This window comes from Eschrichtius robustus, chromosome 3 (assembly GCF_028021215.1).
Source record: "Eschrichtius robustus isolate mEscRob2 chromosome 3, mEscRob2.pri, whole genome shotgun sequence".
In the NCBI taxonomy this organism is placed as follows: Eukaryota; Metazoa; Chordata; class Mammalia; order Artiodactyla; family Eschrichtiidae; genus Eschrichtius; species Eschrichtius robustus.
The window spans coordinates 42,459,906-42,482,673 of record NC_090826.1 but is presented as its reverse complement, the minus strand read 5'-3'; the positions used below and the strand labels follow the sequence as shown (position 1 = coordinate 42,482,673).

The 22,768-nt window shown below is 36.0% G+C and overlaps 1 protein-coding gene across 1 annotated transcript in view; it reads left to right on the top strand.

Moving 5' to 3' along the window:
- The window catches only part of FAF1 (Fas associated factor 1), a 478,956-nt gene that overhangs the window by 190,831 nt on the left and 265,357 nt on the right, over positions 1-22,768 (top strand). Inside the window, exon 6 of the mRNA XM_068539848.1 lies at positions 6,375-6,466. Coding sequence (XP_068395949.1) covers positions 6,375-6,466 — 92 coding nt within the window. The remainder of the gene's footprint in view (positions 1-6,374; positions 6,467-22,768) is intronic.

Sequence of the window (22,768 nt, the reverse complement as noted above, 5' to 3'; positions counted from 1 at the left end):
TTTATAGAAATTTCAGGTTGGCAAGATATTTATAAATTAGGTACAAATTAGTGATGTGCTATATTAGGGGTCAGCAAACTTTTTCTGTACAGAGCCAGGTAGTTAATGTTTTAGACTTTTTGGGCCATACAGTCTCTGTTGCAGCTACTCAATCCTGCTGTCATAGCTTGAAAATAACTACAGACCATATGTGTAAGAGTGAGCATGACTGTTCCAATAAATCAATATTTGTGGACACAGAAATTTGCATTTTATATAATTTCACATATCATGAAATACTCTTCTTTTGATTTGTTTTCAGACATTTAAAAATGTAAAAACCATGCTCAACTCACAGGCCATCCAAAAGCAGGCAATAGGCCGAATTTGTCACACAGGCCATAGTTGACTGATCCTTGCTGCTTTATGGCTGCTCTAACTGAAACGTGGATTAAAAAATAAAAATAAGTGTTGACTGAGTAAATCAACAACTTTGGCAGAAGTAAAACACCAAAATGTATTAGTTTACATAGCTATATCATTTATTCGTTCATTTATTGAGAGACCTGTGGATGTGAATCAGCCTTACATGGCATTTTCGGTAGTTTGTGAAGAGAAAGGCAGTCATGTTGAAAATGTTCTTAAAGCTGTGTGTTCTAATACAGCTGTCTCTCAGTAGCCATAGGAGATTGGTTCCAGGACCACGCCCCATACCAAAATCCATGGATGCTCAAGTCTCTTATATAAAATGGCATTTTACTTGCATATAACCTACACGTCCTCTGTATACTTTAAGTCATCTCTAAATTACTTATAATACCTAATATAATGTAAGTGCTATGTAAATAGTTGCTGATGTGCATCAAATTCAAGTTTTGCTTCTTGGAACTTTTGGAATTTTTCTTTTTCCGAGTATTTTCCATCCTTGTGTGTGGAACCCATGGATATGGAGGGCTGACTGTATTTGAACTTAGTCTTTGTTATCAATAATATTTTCAGTTACTTATTTCTATGTACTCTTCTCCCTAGGTGATTTCTGCTATTTCTATGCCATTAATTTTCTGATTGCTTCCAAATTTATATTTCCAGGTTATATACTTCTATGAATTCACATATCCGAATTGGTAGTTCACTTTTATGCTTGCATACCTTATTGACATCTTTAACTTAACATGTTTAAAATGGAACTCTTGATTTTCCTTCCCATGCCATTTCTCCACCAGTCTTCCCCTATAAATGGCAGAACTATATCACCACTGCTAAATCCAAAAATGTGGGCATTAATCTTTTCCCATTTGAAAAACACCTAATCCTCAGAAACTAACACAACATTGTAAATCAATTATACTTCAATAAAATAAATATTAATTAATTTATTAATTTATTGACCATGCTGTGCAGCTTGCGGGATCTTGGTTCCCCGACCAGGGATTGAACCTGGGCCATGGCAGTGAAAGAGCTGATTCCTAACCACTGGACTGCCAGGGAATTCCCCAATAAAATAAATTTTTAAAAAATTTCAAAAGCACCTAATCCTTTGGTAAGTCCTATAGCATCTATCTCCAAAATATATCTCAACTGTGGCCACTTTTCAGTATTTTTATTGCACTGCCTAATCCAGGCTATTAGCATATCTTGCCTGGAACAATGTAATAGCTTCATTATTGTTTTTCCAGCTTTTTTTCTTGGGTTCTCCCAATGCATTCTCAACGCAGGAGCCAGAATGAGCTTTTAAAAATATAAATCAAATTATATCACTCTCCTGGTAAAACATAACTTTTTATTGCACTTTGAATAAAATTCAAGCTACTCACCATGGTTTAAAAGGTATTGTATTATTTACCCTCTATTCATGTCTACAGCCTCACCTTCAGCCTTTCATACCCTCTCTTTCCATGCTGCAGCCATAGAAACCTCCTTTTAATTCTTCTAATAGGCTCAAGCTCTCTATAACTTTACCTGACAGATGCTGTTTAACTGCCTGGAATGCTTTACCCCCAATTCTTCACATGGGTGGCTCTTTTTCATCTTTCAAGTCTCAGCTTAAAACGTTACTTTCTGTAACAGACCGCTGTATAAAATGGCTCCCATCCCAGCATTTCCCATCACAACACCATAAGTAGAGGGACCATGTCTGTTGCTTTCACCATTAGATATCCAATGCCTGGTATAACAGGCATCAAATAAATGTTTGTGGAATGACTGAATGACTTAAAGAAAGCATCCATTTATTTCATCATACCATATGTGGTTTGAGAAGGAAGGTTTAGCGGAAAATCTTTGGATGATGGCATGGCAAACTGACAATAATGGTCAAGTGGTAAGACCAAGCAGTTATCAGTAGTCCTCAAAGTAAAATAATGAAAGATGAAAAATGGTAAAAATAACTTTCCTGTGTGTATATGCATGTGGGTTTTTTTTTTTTGTTTGCACGTTAACTCTTGAAAGGTAACATAGATCAATTTCAAAAGGACTTGCGTATATTTGACAAAAAGATTCAGAACTTCAGGTCTTCCTGGATGATTGTGAAGTTATGATTAATTACCTACTACAGTGTCTTATTTTCAAACCATGGGTCACAAACCATTAGTGAGTTTTGAAGTTAACTGAGTGGGTTATAGCCAGTATTAAAAGAAATAAAGAAATAGGATAAAAGATGTCAGAGTGTATTGCAAATAACGAGTATTTCTTTTTATTTAAGAAATAACTAATATGAGTCAAGAGTAAGTCCCAAAGCCTGTGAAGGAAGCCTGTGCCCTTAGTAAGATGGGCCCTCTCATGGAGGGGTCAAGAATGAGTTTATTATGTTCTGTGCTTGGGTAAGATCAGCCCTTCCCAGGTGTCCCTACTTCCATCTGCAGGCTTAAAAGGGGTTCCTAGATATCAACTCCACCTTTCTTTCCAACACTTTCAGCCCTGACATTATTACTTGCTTTGATTCAACCAGAACCAATTGCATTATGCCTTTTCCTCCTGTTTATGCAAGTCACTGCAAGGAGTCTCAGATTCCCACTTCACTCCTCACTCAAACCTCCATAGTCTCTGCACAGCCCATATCTGTCTCTATTCTTTTTCCTTTACAGTGCTTGAAACCTTTTTGCTATGCCCTGTGGAACTATTCATCATTAACCAAATTCCTCTTATTGTCAACCTCTTCCCTGCACATTCTCTTCACCATCTACCTCTGACTGAAATCTGCCTTTCTGATCACATTGTTTTTCTGTAGGCTTCTCAGTGTTAATTGCTTTTCTCCAGTAGCCGTCATACCACTGGACTAACTGGTAAAACGTGTGTTCTCATTGTTCCTCATTTCCATTTCCAGTCCTTCCTCTCTAAAAAACCTTCAGCTTTGACTTTCATGTAAAAAAAAAATTGTATCACCTACTTATTGAAGTCATCTTTCCCCATTTTCTGATGATTTTTAGTTTCTGGTTTATAATTGCTCTCTGTGTTAATTCTTAGTAATATAGCCTTGTAAATGATTCTTCTAACATCTTGGCCTCTTAGTTCTTTGAACTTATTTTCTACAGTGATCTTTTTTTCCCGTCCTATGTCAGCCATATCTTCCTGTGGTCTTGTCATTTAATTAAAACAATTCTTAAATACTAATTTCAAGCTTCCATTTTCTGCTAATCATCGCTCATCTTTCTAGCCCACTTCCTTTAGTATCCTAACCCTAACAATCCTTCAGCCTTATTCAGGCCTCCAATCCATTGTTTCTACCATCTTTTCGTGATCATTACCTCTTTCATGTCCTCTCTTTCTTCCTTAGAGTGGGCAATATCCCATGGTCATTCATTATAATCACTTTCTTGCATGTAGCCTCAATTCTTGCTTCATGGATCTTGCTTGACAAAAATCCTTACCTTGGGTAAATACAACTCTGTCTATTCTGTGCCTCACAGCTAAATGTGACTGGAGACAAACAAAATCATGCTGATTGGTGTATCTTTAAATTCACGACCATATTCTTTAGAGAGCCCCCTAATGTTGCTAGGCAGTGATAGCGTATTTACCTGGTTTATCCACACTCTCCTAAATGGCTATTTTACACTTATCTTTTCCTCAGACCTTTAAAACACCTCTCCCCTATTCTCACCCTCAGCTGATGACTTCATTTCCTATTTTGTTTCACTGATTAAATGAAGGCAATCACAAGAGAATTTCCACAAGCTTCCAACTTGGTCTCTGTTTACTTACCTGTGTCTTATACACATACTCTTCTTTTTCTCCTGTTACTCTAGATGGCATGTCCAATCTCCTATCTAACGCCAAACCTCCATGTTTGCTTCGGATTACATTCTGTATTCCCTCTGGCCTAAATCAAGGACTTCCTTCACTTTAATTCTTCCCTGCATCATCAGTTTTTCCCTCTAGTAGAGCGTTACCATTAACATTCAAACGTGATGTTATTTCTTCCATTTTTCTCTTGATCCCACCTCCCCTTCCAGCAGTAACTCCACTTCTCTAGTCCCTTTGATAACAAAACTTCCCCCAAAGAGTTGTCTATATTTGTTGTCTCTAATTCTTTTCCTCCCGTTTCTCTTGAGCCCAGTCTAAGTAGGGACCTGCTAGTGGACTTGCCATTGTCGCTGCTGACCACATTACTAAATTCAGTGTCATGGCTTTTAAGTGTCACATGTGTGCACTGTCAATTTTATATCTCTAATTTATATTTCTACCCTAGACCTGTTCCCTGAATTCCAGATGGATATATCTGACTGCTTTCTTGTCTTCTCCACTTGAATGTTTAATACACATTTCAAACTTACATGCCCAAAGTGGAGGTCTTCATTTGCAGTCTTCCCATTTCAGTTGATGGCAACTTTATCCTTCCATTTGTTGTCTAAAAGCTTTAGGATCATTATTGACTCATATCCAGTCTGTCAGGAAATCCTTTTGGTGTGATCTTCAAAATATATCCAGAATTCACCTATTTTGCATCACTTCTATTACCATCACACTGACATAAGCCATTATCATCCTTATCTTAGTATATTTTATTACTCTCCTCTGTGCTTCTGCCCTCCTTTGTCAACATTTTCCCATCCATTTTCAACACAGCTGACAAAGAGATCCTTTTAAAATATGAATCCGATAATGTCAGTCCAATAGCTTCTGATCTCATTCAGAGAAAAAGTCAAAGCCCTTACATTAGCTTAAATGTCTCAACACATTTCCTCTCACCTATCTCCTAGCATCACTGTTAACCTCTCTCACCTATTTCCTACCAGAACTCGTTTGGCTTCAGCTACATTGGACTCCTTGTTGTTCAGTAAGCATTTTGCACTGGCTATTGCCTTTGCCAGCCATATTCTTTTTCTATACATGTTCATGGTTTCTTTCCTCACCACTTTCAAGTTTTTACTCAAATGTCACATTCTCCAAGTGAGAACCACCCTGATAACCAAGTTTAAAATTACGTAATTCCCCAACCTCATATTCTTCACCCTCCCTTTTCTGCTTTATGTTTAGTCAAGAAAACTATCGCTTTCTAGTAGTCAACTATATGGATTACTTTGTTTATTCCTACTAAAATGTAAGCTCCAGAAGATCAGGGGTTTTAGACTATCATGTTCACTGCTGTATCTTCAGTGTTTAGAATATTCCTGGCACAGAATTGGTGGCTCAATAAATATCTGTTGAGTAAATATTTTTGTCCTGGGTTATGATGTAAAGATGTAAAATGTGTTTCTTAATGTGTCTTGCTGTCCAAAAAAGTTTGAATTAGCAGGTATTTACCATCAAGTTGGGAGTTTGAAAGGTATGTAGGAGTTCTCTGGCAAATAAATTTGGTGAAATTTTGTGTGGTTATCAAGATAGTAGGTCAGAGGTAGCCCAAGAGTAGTTTATTCACCCCAGACAAAGTGCTTTAACAAAAAAAAAATATCTGGCCTAACAGTTAAGTGACCTGGGTAACACTTAACAAGAGACCTCATCCAAGTCATTTCACCTCTTCGGCTGCAGCTCCTCGTCTATAAAGTCTTTGGGTTGAGGTACTCTCTATGATCTTTTCTAGGTCTAATGATCTCTGAACACCTACATTGCTAATTTTTGCTATAATGATCCTGCATGAAGTGGATATTAGTTGCAAGGATATGCTTCTTCAATGAAGAAATTAATGATTCTCAACTGTGTTCTTATATATTTGTATCGTTTCATGAGCTAAAGAATTTGTATTTTATTTTAATATTCATATTTATGCTAACTTATGATATTTATGAGAGACAGATTTTTTGGGATTCAATAGTTCTTCTGTATTATCCTATTTAGGAAATTGTCAAAAGATGCAAAGTCAAACTACAATAGTGATAATTTTCTAAGAATTCTAGGAAAAGATTAAAAATGCACAATCAATAGTTATTTTTTATTTGTTTTTATTTTTTGTTTTTCAGACGGTCTTAAAATCACTACACTTGCCAAAAAACAACAGTCTTTATGTTCTTACACCAGATTTGCCACCACCTTCATCATCTAGTCATGCTGGGTAAGGTGTTTACTTTTCCTGGGAATCTGAAACAAAAAGTTTGATTGTTAAGTTGCTTTACTGTATATAAATATCAAAATCAAATCAAATCAAATCAAAATCTTGTTGAAGCTTTAACTTACCAACAGCTATTAACTATATAAAGTTTCAAACTGTTTGGTTTGGGTAGTTTATTTGTTTGATTTTAGTGATGGAATCTTTTTACAAAGAAAAGCTTTAGCAAAACTCTATTATGTAAAAAAGAGTCAAAACTGGCACTTCTCTGTTTGAAGGGGAAGAACTGGAGTTGGAGGGGAGAGATTGAGTAACTGGAACTCCAGTGTCTCCCATGGCTAAAGAAGCAAAGCTTTGAGGAAGATTCTTGGGCTCTGCAGAATACAGCTTGAAAAACACGGATATAAAATTTTTATTAAGATTTTCTCTCTATCTGGAATAGAGGGTCTCATTCTTTTTTCAGTATTCACAGTGAAACTCAGTACATTTATAGAATGATCAGATGATTTTAATGTTTAATTATATGTTACATTATTGCCTGATGAAGCAACCTGATCGAAAGTGAATGATTAAGGTATTGATAGAGTAATAATTTTTATGAGTACAGTATCCTTCCAGAACTATGTTTAAGTTGTTCTTAGATTTTCACCATTTTTTGCACATTTTCTCTTTTTATTTAATGCAACTTGGTGTTCCTAAACTTCGAATATTGTCCAATTTTTCCCCACCACCTACCAAATACCTTTATTATTAATGTAGTAGAAGGAAAAAAGTTCTGTTTTTCTTTAGTACCCTACCCACAGAACACCTCTGGCCACCAGATGTGTGGGTCCCCACCACCACCACCACCACCACCACCACCACCACCACGAGGCAGTTCTTCATTCCCAGCTGGATGTTCTACAATTTAACTAAATTCTGATACTACCTACCTGGAGATAACATTAGATCTCACAGGTTCAGGGCTCAGTCCCACAAGACTGCCCCCATATCAGACCCAGTTGCAAGTCTGTGTTGTCACCTGTGCTTCTGACCAACTGGCTATAGATTGGAGGTTCCCACCCCTCCCTTCTGAGTTCGGTAATTTGTGAGAGAATGGCTCACAGAACTCAGAAAAATGCTCTACTTGCTATTACCAATTTATTATAAAGCATATTTTAAAGAGTATAAATGAACAGCCAGATGAAGAGATACATAGGATAAGATCTGGAAGGGTCTCGAGCACATGAGTGCCTGTAATGTTTGGGGTGTGCCACCCTCCCAGGACATGAATGCATTCTTGTTTACCAACTTGGAAGCTCTCCAAAGCTCTTCAGCTAGGATTTTTTATGGAGGCTCACCACAGACATATGATTAATTGAGTCATTGGCTATTAGTAATTAACCCAACCTCCAGCTCCTCTCTCCTTCCTGGAGGCGGGGGTGCAGGCTAAAAGGTCCAGTCCTCTAATCATGAGCTTGGCTCCCCTGGCAACCAGCTTCTCTCTAGAGGGGTTTTCCAAACATCATCTGTTTAGCAAACCCAGGTGTGGTTGAAAGGGGCTCATTATGAATAACAAAAGAGACCTCTCTTTTTTCACCTTTATCACTCTTATCACTTCAAAAATTCCAAAGATTTTAGGAGCTCTAAGTGGGGAAGAAAACCAAATGTATATATCTTATAGATCATACCATCACAGGTGGATAGTAGCAAAAAGAAAATTAAATTTCACTTTACCAAAGTAGAAATCACTGAACTGAAAAAAGTTAAATCTAATATAATTGTATCTGATAGTCTGTTAAAGGTTTGTTTTAGGCTAAGAATTTAAAGATTTCTTGGGTTGCTCTTTATCTTCTATGTTCAGATCATATATTAATGGGAAGTTGTATTTGCATACTATTACAAACAGCCGAACAGTACTTGTAGTCCTCGTGTTTATAGTAATGTTGATATAAATACCAGATGAGATTATGGGTATGGGTTCTGTATCTAGTCGTGTAGGATATTATTTTTTAGGTTAGTTAACAGAGTGTAATCACTGTCATCCAATATATAATCCACATAATTACAAATAGGTAAGAGACATCATTGGTTATAATCTATTGCTTTCCAGTAACATGATTAAATGGATGTATCAAAATGTCTTCCTGGGCTAATGGAAATGTTCTTCATTGCCATGTGGCTGACCTTAGTTTGATTGCCACTTCCTCAGTCCCTAGGCAGGCAGGGGCCTACAGTGCTTCCGAAATACAGTGTTTATTGGAGAATGAGTACTTTATATAGCACTAAAGTAGTCTTCCCTAGTTGGCTTTATGGATTTTTAGCAAGTTACAGTAATGCTTTTTCGTGTTGTAACAACAAGAAAGACATAAAAATTCAAAGCCAAATAAAAGACACAAAGCACAGTGTATCTGGCTAGTGAGAGGAGGGGCATTAGAGCTTTCCTGCTGATGAAAAAGTTATATTAGGGCACATTTTATTAAAATCTAACTAAAAAGTCAAGGTGTGTTTCTTTTAGGTGTGTTAATATATCTTTCTATAAAACTAGAGATTATTTTTCTTTTTTTGTGTGTGATGTATATCTTAAATTCTGATTTCATGAGAGACAATTTAAAAAAACAAAATCCATACAGAATTTTAAAAGCTAATGGTAATAATTATTTTTAACTTCTGATTTTCATTTTGTGTTTTATCAAATAAAAATAATTTTTGACATCTTAACTATATAATAGAGTCCAAAAGTAATTTAGTATTGAGTTATAAAGCACATCATATTATCAAATATGGGAGACATAAAAATTCTCTGCACTAAACTCCATAATGAATCAAATTGATTTGTTTTTGTAAAATTTTGTTATAATTGGTGGATTCATACAAATCTTATTGTAATTTGCAACCTAATTTATAATCTAAAAGGGAGAAAATAAAAGGTAATTCTGATTCTTAGTATTATATTTGAGAATTGGCAAATGAATAGAAGAGATCTGAAATTGGTAGAGAAAAATAGGAAGGATTCTTCTAACACCTTGGCCTCTTAGTTCCTTGAACTTATTTTCTACAATGATCTTTTTTCCCATCCTACGTCAGCCATATCTTCCTGTGGTCTTGTCATTTAATTAAAACAATTCTTAAATACTAATTTCAAGCTTCCATTTTCTGCTAATCATCGCTCATCTTTCTAGCCCACTTCCTTTAGTATCCTAACCCTAACAATCCTTCAGCCTTATTCAGGCCTCCAATCCATTGTTTCTGCCATCTTTTCGTGATCATTACCTCTTTCATGTCCTCTCTTTCTTCCTTAGAGTGGGCAATATCCCATGGTCATTCATTATAATCACTTTCTTGCATGTAGCCTCAATTCTTGCTTCATGGATCTTGCTTGACAAAAATTCTTACCTTGGGTAAATACAACTCTGTCTATTCTGTGCCTCACAGCTAAATGTGACTAGAGACAAACAAAATCATGCTGATTGGTGTATCTTTAAATTCACGACCATATTCTTTAGAGAGCCCCCTAATGTTGCTAGGCAGTGATAGCATATTTACCTGGTTTATCCACACTCTCCTAAATGGCTATTTTACACTTATCTTTTCCTCAGACCTTTAAAACACCTCTCCCCTATTCTCACCCTCAGCTGATGACTTCATTTCCTATTTTGTTTCACTGATTAAATGAAGGCAATCACAAGAGAATTTCCACAAGCTTCCAACTTGGTCTCTGTTTACTTACCTGTGTCTTATACACATACTCTTCTTTTTCTCCTGTTACTCTAGATGGCATGTCCAATCTCCTATCTAACGCCAAACCTCCATGTTTGCTTCGGATTACATTCTGTATTCCCTCTGGCCTAAATCAAGGACTTCCTTCACTTTAATTCTTCCCTGCATCATCAGTTTTTCCCTCTAGTAGAGCGTTACCATTAACATTCAAACGTGATGTTATTTCTTCCATTTTTCTCTTGATCCCACCTCCCCTTCCAGCAGTAACTCCACTTCTCTAGTCCCTTTGATAACAAAACTTCCCCCAAAGAGTTGTCTATATTTGTTGTCTCTAATTCCTTTCCTCCCGTTTCTCTTGAGCCCAGTCTAAGTAGGGACCTGCTAGTGGACTTGCCATTGTCGCTGCTGACCACATTACTAAGTTCAGTGTCATGGCTTTTAAGTGTCGTCTGTGTGCACTGTTAATTTTATATCTCTAATTTATATTTCTACCCTAGACCTGTTCCCTGAATTGTCTTCTCTTCACCTCAGATTTGGGATTTTTTTTAAAGGTATATTTTATTTGGGTGGTTGGTTTGATATTTAATTGGTTTTATTCTTTTATTTCTCTGACACAAGTCAGTGGATGTTGGAAGACTAAGGGGAACTGCATAATAAACTGCCTGTTAATTGCAGTGCAGAACTATGACGAGGTCCTGTCGCTGGATTCCACCATTCCAATTCCAATGCAATGGCAAATATTAGGTTCTTTCTTTATAGAGTATCAGTCTTATCTCAATGGACTAGACAACACTGGTATTATAGACAACACTGGTATTATAGTATCACTCCTAAACAAAATTTATTATGACCAAATCAGAAAAGTAATATGATTATAATCTATCTCATCATATAAAAGATAACAAGACCTAGAGAGAAAAATCCTGGATTACACTCCCAGCTTGGTTAGGGTCTTAGATTTTTCATATATAAAATAGGAAGCATTGATTTTAGTTGCCAGGGTGGTTGTAAAAATTCATTAAGCAGGAGAGGTACATTATATGTGAAATCACAAATTGCAAAGCATGATTATTACAATTATTTATGCTAGTAAATACCAATAGTAATCTTTTTCATTCAACCCTCACTTGATTTTTATAACAACTCTACAAGATTACAGGCTGGTTTTGATATCTCTAATTTATAAATTAGCAAATTGAGGTGTTTAGAAGAGTTTTGTGGATTGTTCAAGGTCATCAGTGAATACTTCTGATACTGAAATCTCCATCTGACCCTCCATCTACTATAGCTTCCAGTTTCTTGACAGAAATATATAAAGCTTTATTCCAAAGATGCCTTCTTTTTTGGAAGCTGTTTTCTATAATGAGATTTTTTTTAAAATATCTTGTAATTTGTCATTATATACTTGTTGAAGGGCATTTATATACATTATTTCACTTACTGTAGTTCTCAAGAATATTAATGAAATTTCGGTGTGTGAATGAACTTTTAGTTACCGTACACTATTAGTCATTTAGTAAAATGTAGATATAAAATAACATGCTTTTAAATTGTTTACTGACAAACAATATTATTCTCAAGGTTTGGTGAGAGCTATATCTTAAACCATGTCTTGTAAAATTTTTTTTTCTTAACTTGATTTTACTGCCACTAGGGGGTGCCTGTTAATTGAGTCTTATTTTGTATTTACATTTTTTTTTTTAAAGCTAAGAGCAGCAAAATTACCATATAAGTGTCTATAACTGAATTATATTTAGAATTATTTTAAAGTAAGTAATGTTTTTCAGAAAACAGAATTTCAGGCTTTTTGAGAATTTAAGAGCAAACTCTTTAATCATAATCTTTATAACAGTTGAAAAGCATTTAAAAACTTTTAAAATAAATCAGATTTCACTAATTAATTCAAAGGTGATGCAGTACCCCTATGGCACAACTTCAGATTATACTGTAAATCATAGTAAAATCAGAAGGGATGGGGACTGTTAATTATACCTGTTTCATATTATTATAGGAAAGATTCAATCTATCAAAGATTTATTGATTACCTACTAGATGAAAACAAGCTCTGTCCTGTGGGAGCTTATAACCTATTTATTAAGGTATATATAAGCTTATATATATATATATATATATATATATATATATATATAAAATTTATTTATTTTTGGCTGTGCTGGGTCTTCGTTCCTGGTGCAGGCTTTCTCTAGTTGCAGTGAGCAGGGGCTACTCTTCGTTGCGGTGCGCAGGCTTCTCATTGCGGTGGCTTCTCTTGCTGTGGAGCACAGGCTCTAAGCACGCAGGCTCAGTAGTTGTGGCTCATGGGCTTAGTTTCTCCATGGCATGTGGGATCTTCCTGGACCAGGTCTTGAACCCATGTCCCCTGCATTGGCAGGCGGATTCTTAACCACTGTGCCACCAGGGAAGTCCCCTTAATTCATCTCTTTAAAGAAAATTTCCAACACTGTTTTGGTGTTCTGTGTGCCACTCAGGTTGATTCATCCAGTAGTCACCTCTTTTCTTCATCTGCTCTAAAAGTTGGTGTTCCCCAGAGTTCTGTTTTCAGCTGTCCCTCTTACTGTACATTCTCCCTGACGTCTCCTCTCAATACTTCAATTTCCAAAAACATATATAGATGACAAGTCTCTATTTATAAACACCTGTTTGCTACTTGCCAGTGGAGCTTTTCACTGGTGTGTGTCCCATATGTAATTCAGTCACGTGTCTAGAACTGAGACAATCCTGAAAAATATGTACTACTGCCTATATTTTTTGTCTCAAATGTACAATGGTACAAAATATTGCAGTGTATTCCAAGTAGTATGGTAATTATTTAAAAGGTCATCAGTTTGGTATATAAGTAATTAATGCATTTATTAAGATCATTTTTGGTAGGAAGATGAGAATAAGAACCAGGTTGTAGTAGATTTTAATGGATAAGTGAGAAATGAGGGATTAGAGTTACTGTTATTTTCAGAAAATTCAACTCTGAAGGGAGAGAGAAGTTGAGGGAGGAGTAGGGTCAAGAGACTGAAGAATTATTAGAATTATGAGGAGGAAGAGACAGCAAATAGGAAAAAATTGAAAAAGTGAAACCAAAAAGGGCTGGTGGACAAAAAGAGTATGGGAGTATCTTAACTTAAGCTGCAATGACAAAATACCATAGACTAGGTGACAAACAATAGACATTTATTTCTCACAGTTGTTGAGGCTGAAAAGCCCAGTCAGGGTTCCTGTGAGATTTGGTTTCTAGTGAGAGCTCTCTTCCTGGCTTGCAGACAGCTGCCTTCTCACTGTGTCCTCATATGGGGGGTTGGGGGTAGGGGGGAAGGAGGGAGGGAAAGGAAGTTGGGGAAGGGAAGTAGAGAAGGCAGGGAGCAAGCAAGTACTGGAGTCCTCTTGTCTCTCTTCCTCTTCTTATAAAGACACCAATCCTATTGGATTAGGGCCCCACCCTTATGACTTCATTTAATCTTAATTACTTCCTAAAGACTGTTTGCAAATACAGCCATATTGGGGGTTAGGGCTTCAATATAGGATTTCTAGGGTTGGGGGATGCAGTTCAGTCTATAGCAGGGAGGCAGGGTGGAGTCCAGGGGTTAAGTGTTGAAGTTAGCTGGCAGGTTTAGAGACAGAAAAGGTAGAAGAATAGAAGATTTGGAGCAAATGGAGAACATTTCTGGATTCCGGGTTTCAGTGCTGTTAAGTAATAGTTGTTGAAAAGTGTAAATTATAGATAATACTGCAGTAGAAGATAGGTGATAGTTACAAGAATAAGGATGTTAAATATGAAGTTAAAGTATTTGGTAAGTGATAGTGACACAACAGTTATCATTTATGAAGACAGGCTTTTTGCCAAGCCCTTTATATATATTATCTGATTAAATCCTCACAATAAATCATAGATGGGTGTTCTTTGTCACATTTTGCAGATGGGTAAACTGAATTAGGGGTAGTGGTTAGGTGATGGCAGAGAGAGAGTAGTTATTGAGAGCTTGTTTAGGTCCTTATTTGAAGAAAGCTAGAGCTACTGATTAAATTAGTCTATATTAGAAAAATATAAACCTAGGTATAAATGTTATAACTTAAGGGGATAAACACTGAAGAAAAATAACCTGCATGCTTCTAGAAGAAAAAGGAATAGTCAGCTATATGTTGATTATCAGAGAAATATCTGTTAAAGAAATGACACAGAAAAGAGAAAGGGTATAAGAAATGATATTTAAGCCAAATATTAATTTTTTAAATGTAGTGTGGCAATATTAATATCACATAAAATTGAATTTAAGGCAAATAATATTGAGGGACAGTTTACCAAGAAGATATGACAATTGTAAACTTGTGTGCACAAATCAGCAAAAATTGACAGAATTACAAGGAAAAATAGTTCAACCACAATTATATACAGATGTCTTATGGAAACTAATGAATTAAGCAATAAATCTTTGTAGGCTATATATTATTTGAATAACCAAATTAAGCACATATAGAATACTTATGAAAATTGACCACATATTAGAACACAAAGCCAGTATCAAAGAATCATTATCATGCTGACCCATTCTCTGGCCATTATGCAATAAAATTAGAAGTGAAGTAATAATAAAAAGGTATCTCTGAGATTCTCCATACATTGGATACTACAGATAATTTACTTCAAAATAACTTATGGGTTAAAAAAAAAAAAAAAAAAAAAAAAATTATGGGTAAAAATGAAATCATAATAGCAATCACTAGCTGTTCAGAAGTGAACATAAATAAGAGTGCTATATACTAAAACTTTGAATATAGCAAAAGTGGTACTTAGAGGGAAATTTGTAATATTAAGTCCACTAATTAGAAGATAAGAAAGACAGAAAACAATTGCATTGTATGTTCAACTTAAGAAAATAGAGGAATAACAATAGAGTAAGTCTGAAGAAAATAGAAGGAAAGAAAAGTTTAAAAGCAGTAATTAATGATAGAAGTAATCAACAAGTAATAACTGCTTGAAAAATCAAGCCAAGAAAAAACGAGGGTAAGCACAAAAATATTAGGTATGAAAAAGGGGACTTAGCTACAGATTCAGAAGAGATTATTTGATTAATAAAATAATTATTAAATAAGTTAATACAAAACATAAGAAATTAATAAATTGTTTTAAAACAAAAATGTGCATGAATAGTAATAAAATAAGCATATCTTTATGGCTTATTAAAATCTGAAATTTAGTTGAAATGGAGAATTTTGCATAAACTATCAAGTACTAAAATGAATACAAGAAATAGGTAACCTGAAAAAAGTGATAGCCATCAAAGAAATTTAATTTGTAGTCAAAAATTTCACATGCCACTTCTTCCCCCTCCCCCACCCCAGAGGATTTCCATAAAGAAAGTTTACACAAACTCTTCCCAGTGAGACTGCTAACTATCTTATTTTATAATGTTCATGTAATCTTGTTACCAAAACTAGAAAAAGATAATGTAAGAAAAAATTGTGTGTAAATCTCACTTATAACCACAGGTAATAAAAATGAGTAGGTAAACTTTTCTTTGCCTTCTCTCAGCCTTACCATTTAATGACCTCTTCTTTCCCCTGTCCTTATTCCACTACCTTCAAGTGGCACCTCTCCCAGCATTCAAATGGTCTAAGATGTAAATGAACCAAAAACCATAACTTGATTATGTCTCTCCCCTGCTCAAACCCCTCCATTTGCGTTTTTGCACTTAGAATAAAATCCAGGTTCCTTACTAAGGTATATAAAGGACTTACATAATCTTGTTCCTGACTTTTTCTCTAACTTCATCTTTTATCATTCTCATCTCTGGCTTGTATCTTGCCAGCCACACTGGCCTCCCTGCTCTTCTTTAAACATTCTAAGTGTACTTCAACTTCAGGACATTTGCACTTTGCTATTCCCCCCTGCCTGAAATGATCTACCACTTATCAACTTGGCTTACTCCTTTACTTTATTCAGGCCTCTACTCAAATGTTACATCCTCAGATAGGCTTTTCTTGATTCCCCTGGCTAAAGAAGCCCCTCTGTTATACATTCTCCCTTTATCTTACATTATCACAACAATGCATTATATTAGTAATATTAGTAATATATTCATATTTGTTGTCTGTGTCCCTCATCACAATGTAAAGCTGTAAGAAATCAGCGACTTTTTTTTTTTGTTCACTGTTATATCCTCAGCAGCTAAAAGAGGGCCTGAAACATAGTAGGTACTTAGAACTATTTGTGGAATGAATACTGTGAAGTGCTATGTGCCAAAGGATGTTTGCCTCCTAAGAGAGACCAAATGTAAGAAGTAAAGTTCTAATGGAGGGATATCAAGCATCATGCGGAACAGATATAAGATACTTGGGGAGCCAAAGATCTTACAGGTGTCCCATAAATGTAATGAACTAGGCAACTCCACTCCTTGACCTGAGTTTAGCCTTTTTGTCCAGTGTTCCTTTTCATTTTTCTCATCAAAGTATGGAGTAACGGAAGGAGCTCTGGCTTTATAGTGAGACACTGTTTATCCTATAACTGTCCTACCCTGGTTTTGTGGCCGCAGGCAGCATCTTTCTTCTCTGAGTCTTAGTTTCCCTCGTATGATTTCTCATATGGCTGTCCTCTCTCCAGCCAGATCCTGAGCTGTGAAGAGCAAGAGCACTCTTACTGAGCATCTCCCTCAGTTCATGAGAGCGCCATCTGTGTAGAGCCCTTAATAAACATTTGTTGTGATGAATATGAAAAGCTTCATGACAAATTGAGGGATTTAATTCTTTATCCATGCATGTGTAGTCTCTCCATTGGCTGTTTTGCTATTTGTCAAACTCATCATAAAGTGTTTTTCAGATAAATGGAGAGTCCATCTCATTTATTCATGCAGGATGTCAGTTATTCACTCATTTACTAGATATAGATTGAGTACCATCTTACAATGTGTTAGGTCCTTGTTCTAGGTGTTAGGGATACAATGAGAAACGAGACAACAAGGTACCTGGTTTCATGGAGTTTACAATATAATATGTGTAGACATGGGGGTAGGGTGGAGGGACAGGCAACAAACTACAAATAAGATAAACCAGAAAAATTATCAGATGATAACAAGTGCTTTGCAGAAAACTGAAATAGAGTGACATGATAAGAAGTAATTGGGTGACTACTGTAAGTTGTAAGGTCAGGAAAGGCCTCTCAGAAGAGGTACTGTTTCAACTGAGACATGAATGATTGAGGAACCATTAAAGTGAAGAGCAGAATGAATAGTATTCTAGGCAAGGGAAATAACTAGGGCCAAAGCCCTCAGGCCATGTATAAATATGAATGGAGAAGGCTTAGTATTTTTGGATTTGGTGTTACTAATGATCACCTTGCTAGAAAAGGACTGAATGGGTGTCTTGGTAATAAAAGACAGTCTTTTCAACTTGCTTTGGTCTTATTCTAATAAGGGCTAAAAATGTCCAGCTCCATTTTAATTATATAGATTGTCTTCATTTTTATGGCAGGGTGACAGAAAATAAGGTATCCCTTATGTGTAGCTGTCCCTTTTACAAGTAGTAATTGAGTCTTGCTTTTGAACTTTGACCTTTTTATACTGGGAGGATGGTTCCCATTAATATTTCGATGAGTTCTATGAGGGTATTGTTGAGCTCTGGTCATGCAGTCTAGCATATGGTCCTCTTGTGTGGCCTCTGAGTTGTGAAGTTGCTTTTAATTCTGACTTTGAATTAGTTGCTATTTCTGCAAGCATTAGTAAATTCAGGGTGCTAATTGGGACTCCTGTGATAGTTAAGTAAACCACTGGTGTTAAAATATGTGGCCTTTTTTTTTGTCCTTGGAAAACCGTTGGTGGGAAAGCAGGTGACAGTAGCCTTGAATTAGGTGAGAGTAGGGTATTATATTTTCTGATGGATACTGTGGAAGGAAATTGAGGAGTAGTGAGTCAAGATATCTGAGTCCTAGCCCTATCTGAGTTCTAGCCCCAGCTCTCCCACAGAATCACTGTTTGACTTTGGGCAGGTCACTCCTCTGCTCCGGGCCTCAGATGCTACCAGAAAATAAGGAGGCCCCATGACTGGAAAAAGAAACTGCTTTAGTAGCCAGACAAGCAGCACCAAATGGATCATGTGGCTTAGACTTGAGTCCTAAGTGAGGTCTTTTACCTTTCACTCCAGATCCAAATCTTAGGGCCCACATGCTCAAGTGACCTATAAAAAGAGTTATGACTGGGTCTTCAGAGCCTTTTAAGGACTGATGCAATAGACCTGCCTCACCAACCTGGTCACAGCAGGAAACATAGCTTAGAGAGCTCATGGCAAACCTTGTCCAGGGGTATTTACCACAGAGGATAAAAAGTGGAAGGGAATTTAGTGCATTAGGCCATAGGAAATGGAAGAGGAAGCTGCTGGTCTCGTCCCTGCCTTCTGTGAAACCTAACCTAGTACAAGGTGACCTTGTGAATAATTATAATAGTCTCTTCTTTTCTCTGGAGGAAGCAGGTTTAGAATGGGGAGAAAATGCTACAAATGTTAAAACACTTCCTTTGTGAGGAGAAGCAGCATGGGCAGAAATAGTATTCACCCTGTAAGCAGAGGCAGAAGCTTGAAGAAAAGCAAATGAAACATTGTTCTCATGATCCTTGAGGTCTCTTCTAACCTTCTACGTTGGATGTGCACTTCACTAAATCCATTAAGCCTGCTATAATTAAGGGAAAAACTGAACTATTCCTCTTCTGTCTCTGCTTCTTATAACTAGCTGTGGTAATAGGTATCCAGCTGTGCTTCTAGCCTCGGTCTTAGCTAAGAGGTGACACCCTCTGGGTGGTATGTGTATTGATACTCATACAAACAGTTTATTTTTTTCTTTTTTGTTTTCTTTTTCCCATCTCTCCCACCCTGTACTGAGGCCATTCAAGATACTTGTTCACCCCCCATTATCCCAACTAAAAAGGTAACTGAACAGTATCATGGAACTATTGTGGGGTTCACTTATTACAAGGACATTCTAAGGATGCTTTCAGATAGCTCTCATCCTACTTCTATTTCCTCAGCACCTCACAATCTCTGCACAGATGTTAATCCTTATAATATTTTTCACTTTTTATTTTAGTCTATATCCTGCTATTTCAATTTTTGGTGTTCTCCCTTAATGCAAGAGTCATATCCATGAGAGCTCTGACTTAGAAGAAAGCTCTAGGGTATCCTCTTTGGAAGGATTTAAAGCAATCATCTAATCTAGTCCCATTTTATGACTAGGGGGACTGAGGTACAGAAAGGGGAAACTTTATATATGCAAGTAAATGTTCTGAAAGGATTGGTTAATTTTTTCTTCCAAAATGCTTTACAAAACAACTTCTTTTTTGTTTGTTTGTTTTCACAAAGGATATTCATCTGTGAAAATGTTTTACCAGTGTTGTAAGTAGTACAGTATTTGATAACAATTCAATGTATCATTCTTAAAGTAACTCATCATTTCTTAAGAATAAATTAATGTAATCAGTGTTTCAAGTACATTATTATGATTACTGTTCAACTTTAATTCTTGTGAGCATTATTATTAGATTTTGTAAAAGTAAAATTAGGAAGTATTGGATTGGTAAGTGTTTCTTAATAAGGGGCTACTTGAAAAGTGGCTTTTTTTAAGAAGAGGACATTTCCCTATAGTTATGCATTCTGGATGAAAGAAACTTGTCCCCAATTAAGGCATTGGTGGAGATCACAACACATCTAATTGGATTGATGTAGCAAACCCATTTATATAGTTTACTGCCTATTTGATAGGTCAGTGAGTACTGAGATTAGCTTGTTAACATCACACTTCGAAAAAGAACGGCAGGTATTCTCTATGGTTGATTTAATGGACAGTCGGAAACTTGGTCACTAATTCATGAAACAAAAATCATTGTATCTGTAAATTTTTTTTCTTTCTTCGTGGTTTGTCTAGATGAATAGAATTATGTTTTGACAGTTTTACTATGAACTACTTGATGGATCACAATATATCACTATCACCGCTAATTACCACATTTTGATTAATTTTATATACTTTGGTTAGTACATTTTGCTGAATCCAGTAGATCTCTGTATTGATAAACAGTAATTATAGACATAAGGACACCTGAACTTTGAAATCTTCATGAAAATGTTGTTAAGAATTATGTGAAACCGAATGTTTGTTTATCTAGACATATTTAATTGCCAGCAAAGGAAGCAATTAAAAGTAGCTGCAGAGTAAGAGGACAACCTTTGTTAAACGTCGTTTTAAGATTGTTACAGAACTTGTGGTGATGATAACATGGTGTCTTGGAGGATGTTAACAACTGTAGCAGAGTGTTAATTAAGAATGATGTAATCTGCAGCTCAGAATTATTAGTATCATATGTTAGTTTAGCTGGACAGGAGCAAAACCTGATTTCAGTTATGGTGAGGGCTCAAGTTATATTTGTAGTGGAAAGATTAACATTTTATTTTTGTGCTGTTCCTGAGACAATTTAAAAATCCTGAATGAAATACAGTCAAATGTAAACATCAAGTCCCTAGCTCATTTACATATGTGCCAGATTTTCAAACTGATTGCTGTTTGAACCTAATCTGTCATTGCTGGCTGCTTTAGCTACTACAAACATTACATTTACATATTGATTTCTTATTTTGTTTTAGTGTAAATAATCCATAATTATAGTAAATTTGGTCTTTTGTTGACAAGAGCTCATATGACTCTGTAAGTTTAGAATGGAAATTTAAATTGCCATGTGTCATGCTTTTTAATTTAAAAGCTTGATATATCTGAAAGGATAAAAAGATCATTGTAGATAATAAAATATTCCCAAAGAGACAAAGGAGAGAAAATTTTGTAGGGCCTTTTAGAAAGATATAAATTGTAAATTATTAATGAAAAATTCAATAGCACATTCTAAGATTATTATTTATATTTTTATAAGAAAAAGTCACAATAATTTGAAAAAATTACTTTTTTGGCTTCAATATCAGGTCATATTTAAAAAATAAAATTATTGGAAATGAACCTTCTAAACGTGTTATTTTACATTGATATTTGTTTAAAATATCCAGTGCAAGAAAAGAAATAGCACACACACACAGCAGGAATGAAACAGGAGATTTTTTGATCTCTGTATTGATGTTAATATTTTACTCAACTACGTATACAACATTGATTTGAGAAATTTAATTTCACGGACAACAGCCGTATATGTCAGTGGTCATATAGTATTATTAAGTAGCAATGGCAAAATATCCATGGTTTCCATTTACATTGATAAAAAGTGTGTTGTATTTTTGAAGTTAAAAATAATGGGACCCGGGCTTCCCTGGTGACGCGGTGGTTGAGAATCTGCCTGCCAATGCAGGGGACACGGGTTTGAGCCCTGGTTTGGGAAGATCCCACATGCCGCGGAGCAACTAGGCCCGTGAGCCACAACTACTGAGCCTGCGCATCTGGAGCCTGTGCTCCGCAACAAGAGAGGCCGCGGTAGTGAGAGGCCCGCGCACTGCGATGAAGAGTGGCCCCTGCTTGCCGCAACTGGAGAAAGCCCTCGCACAGAAACGAAGACCCAACACAGCCAAAAATAAATAAATAAATAAATAAAATTAAAAAAAAAAAAAGTAAATAACTTAGGAGAATTAACATTTAAAAAAAGAAAATATGGGACCCATTTAATTGCCAAAATAGTAGTTATCCAATTGTTCACGTACTTTTTATGGCTTATAATTTTTTTGTGGAGATATAATTTACATATAATAAATGGGTTCTTAAGTATTCCCCAGTTATATGAGTTTTGACAAACACCTACTGTTTTCTACAATGGATTTTAATGAGTGGAATTTTAATTTGGATGTGTATATACCATTTAACAAACAGATAGCCATTTAGTAGAAGCCTGTGCAGAATTGATGGTATCTGTTTACTTGAGTGCTGTGAATTCAGAACTCTTAAAAGCCCTTATGTTAGTCAGCTCAGGCTGCTATAACAAAATACCCTTGACTGGGTGGCTTGAACAACAGACATTTATTTCTTACAGTTCTTGAGGCTATAAAGTCCAAGATCAAGATGCTGACAGATTTGGTTCCTAGTGAGAGCCCTTTTCCTGGCTTGCAGATGGCTGCCTTCTCACAGTGTCCTCACTTGACAGAGGGAGAGCCCAAGCTCTGTTGTCTCTTCTTCTTATAAGAACAGTAATCCCATCATGGGAGTCCCATCCTCATGACTTCATATAAGCATAATCATCTTCCAAAGGCAAAGGCCCGACCTCCAAATACCATCACATTGAGGGTTAGGCTTTCAGCATGTGAATTTGAGGGGATACACAAACATTCAGTCCATAACAGCCCTGAAACCCAAGTCTGAATGTGTTGTTTTTCCTAGTCTAGTTGTTTAATCTTGATGGATTTATACTTTATAACAATGAATGCTTCCCCTAGAACTGGTACTGTTTTAATAGGAAGGCTCTGATTTAGCCTGGCCAAATCTTCTGCCCACTGAAGATTTAAGAGGGAATTCTTGATTCAAGGAATTGCTGAAGAAGAAATCCTTAAAATTACTGTTATTATCCTTGATGCAAGACACCCGGCCTTCTACTGTTCTACCCTAAGGGCCTGCTGCTATTTGTCAGGAGGAAGCCA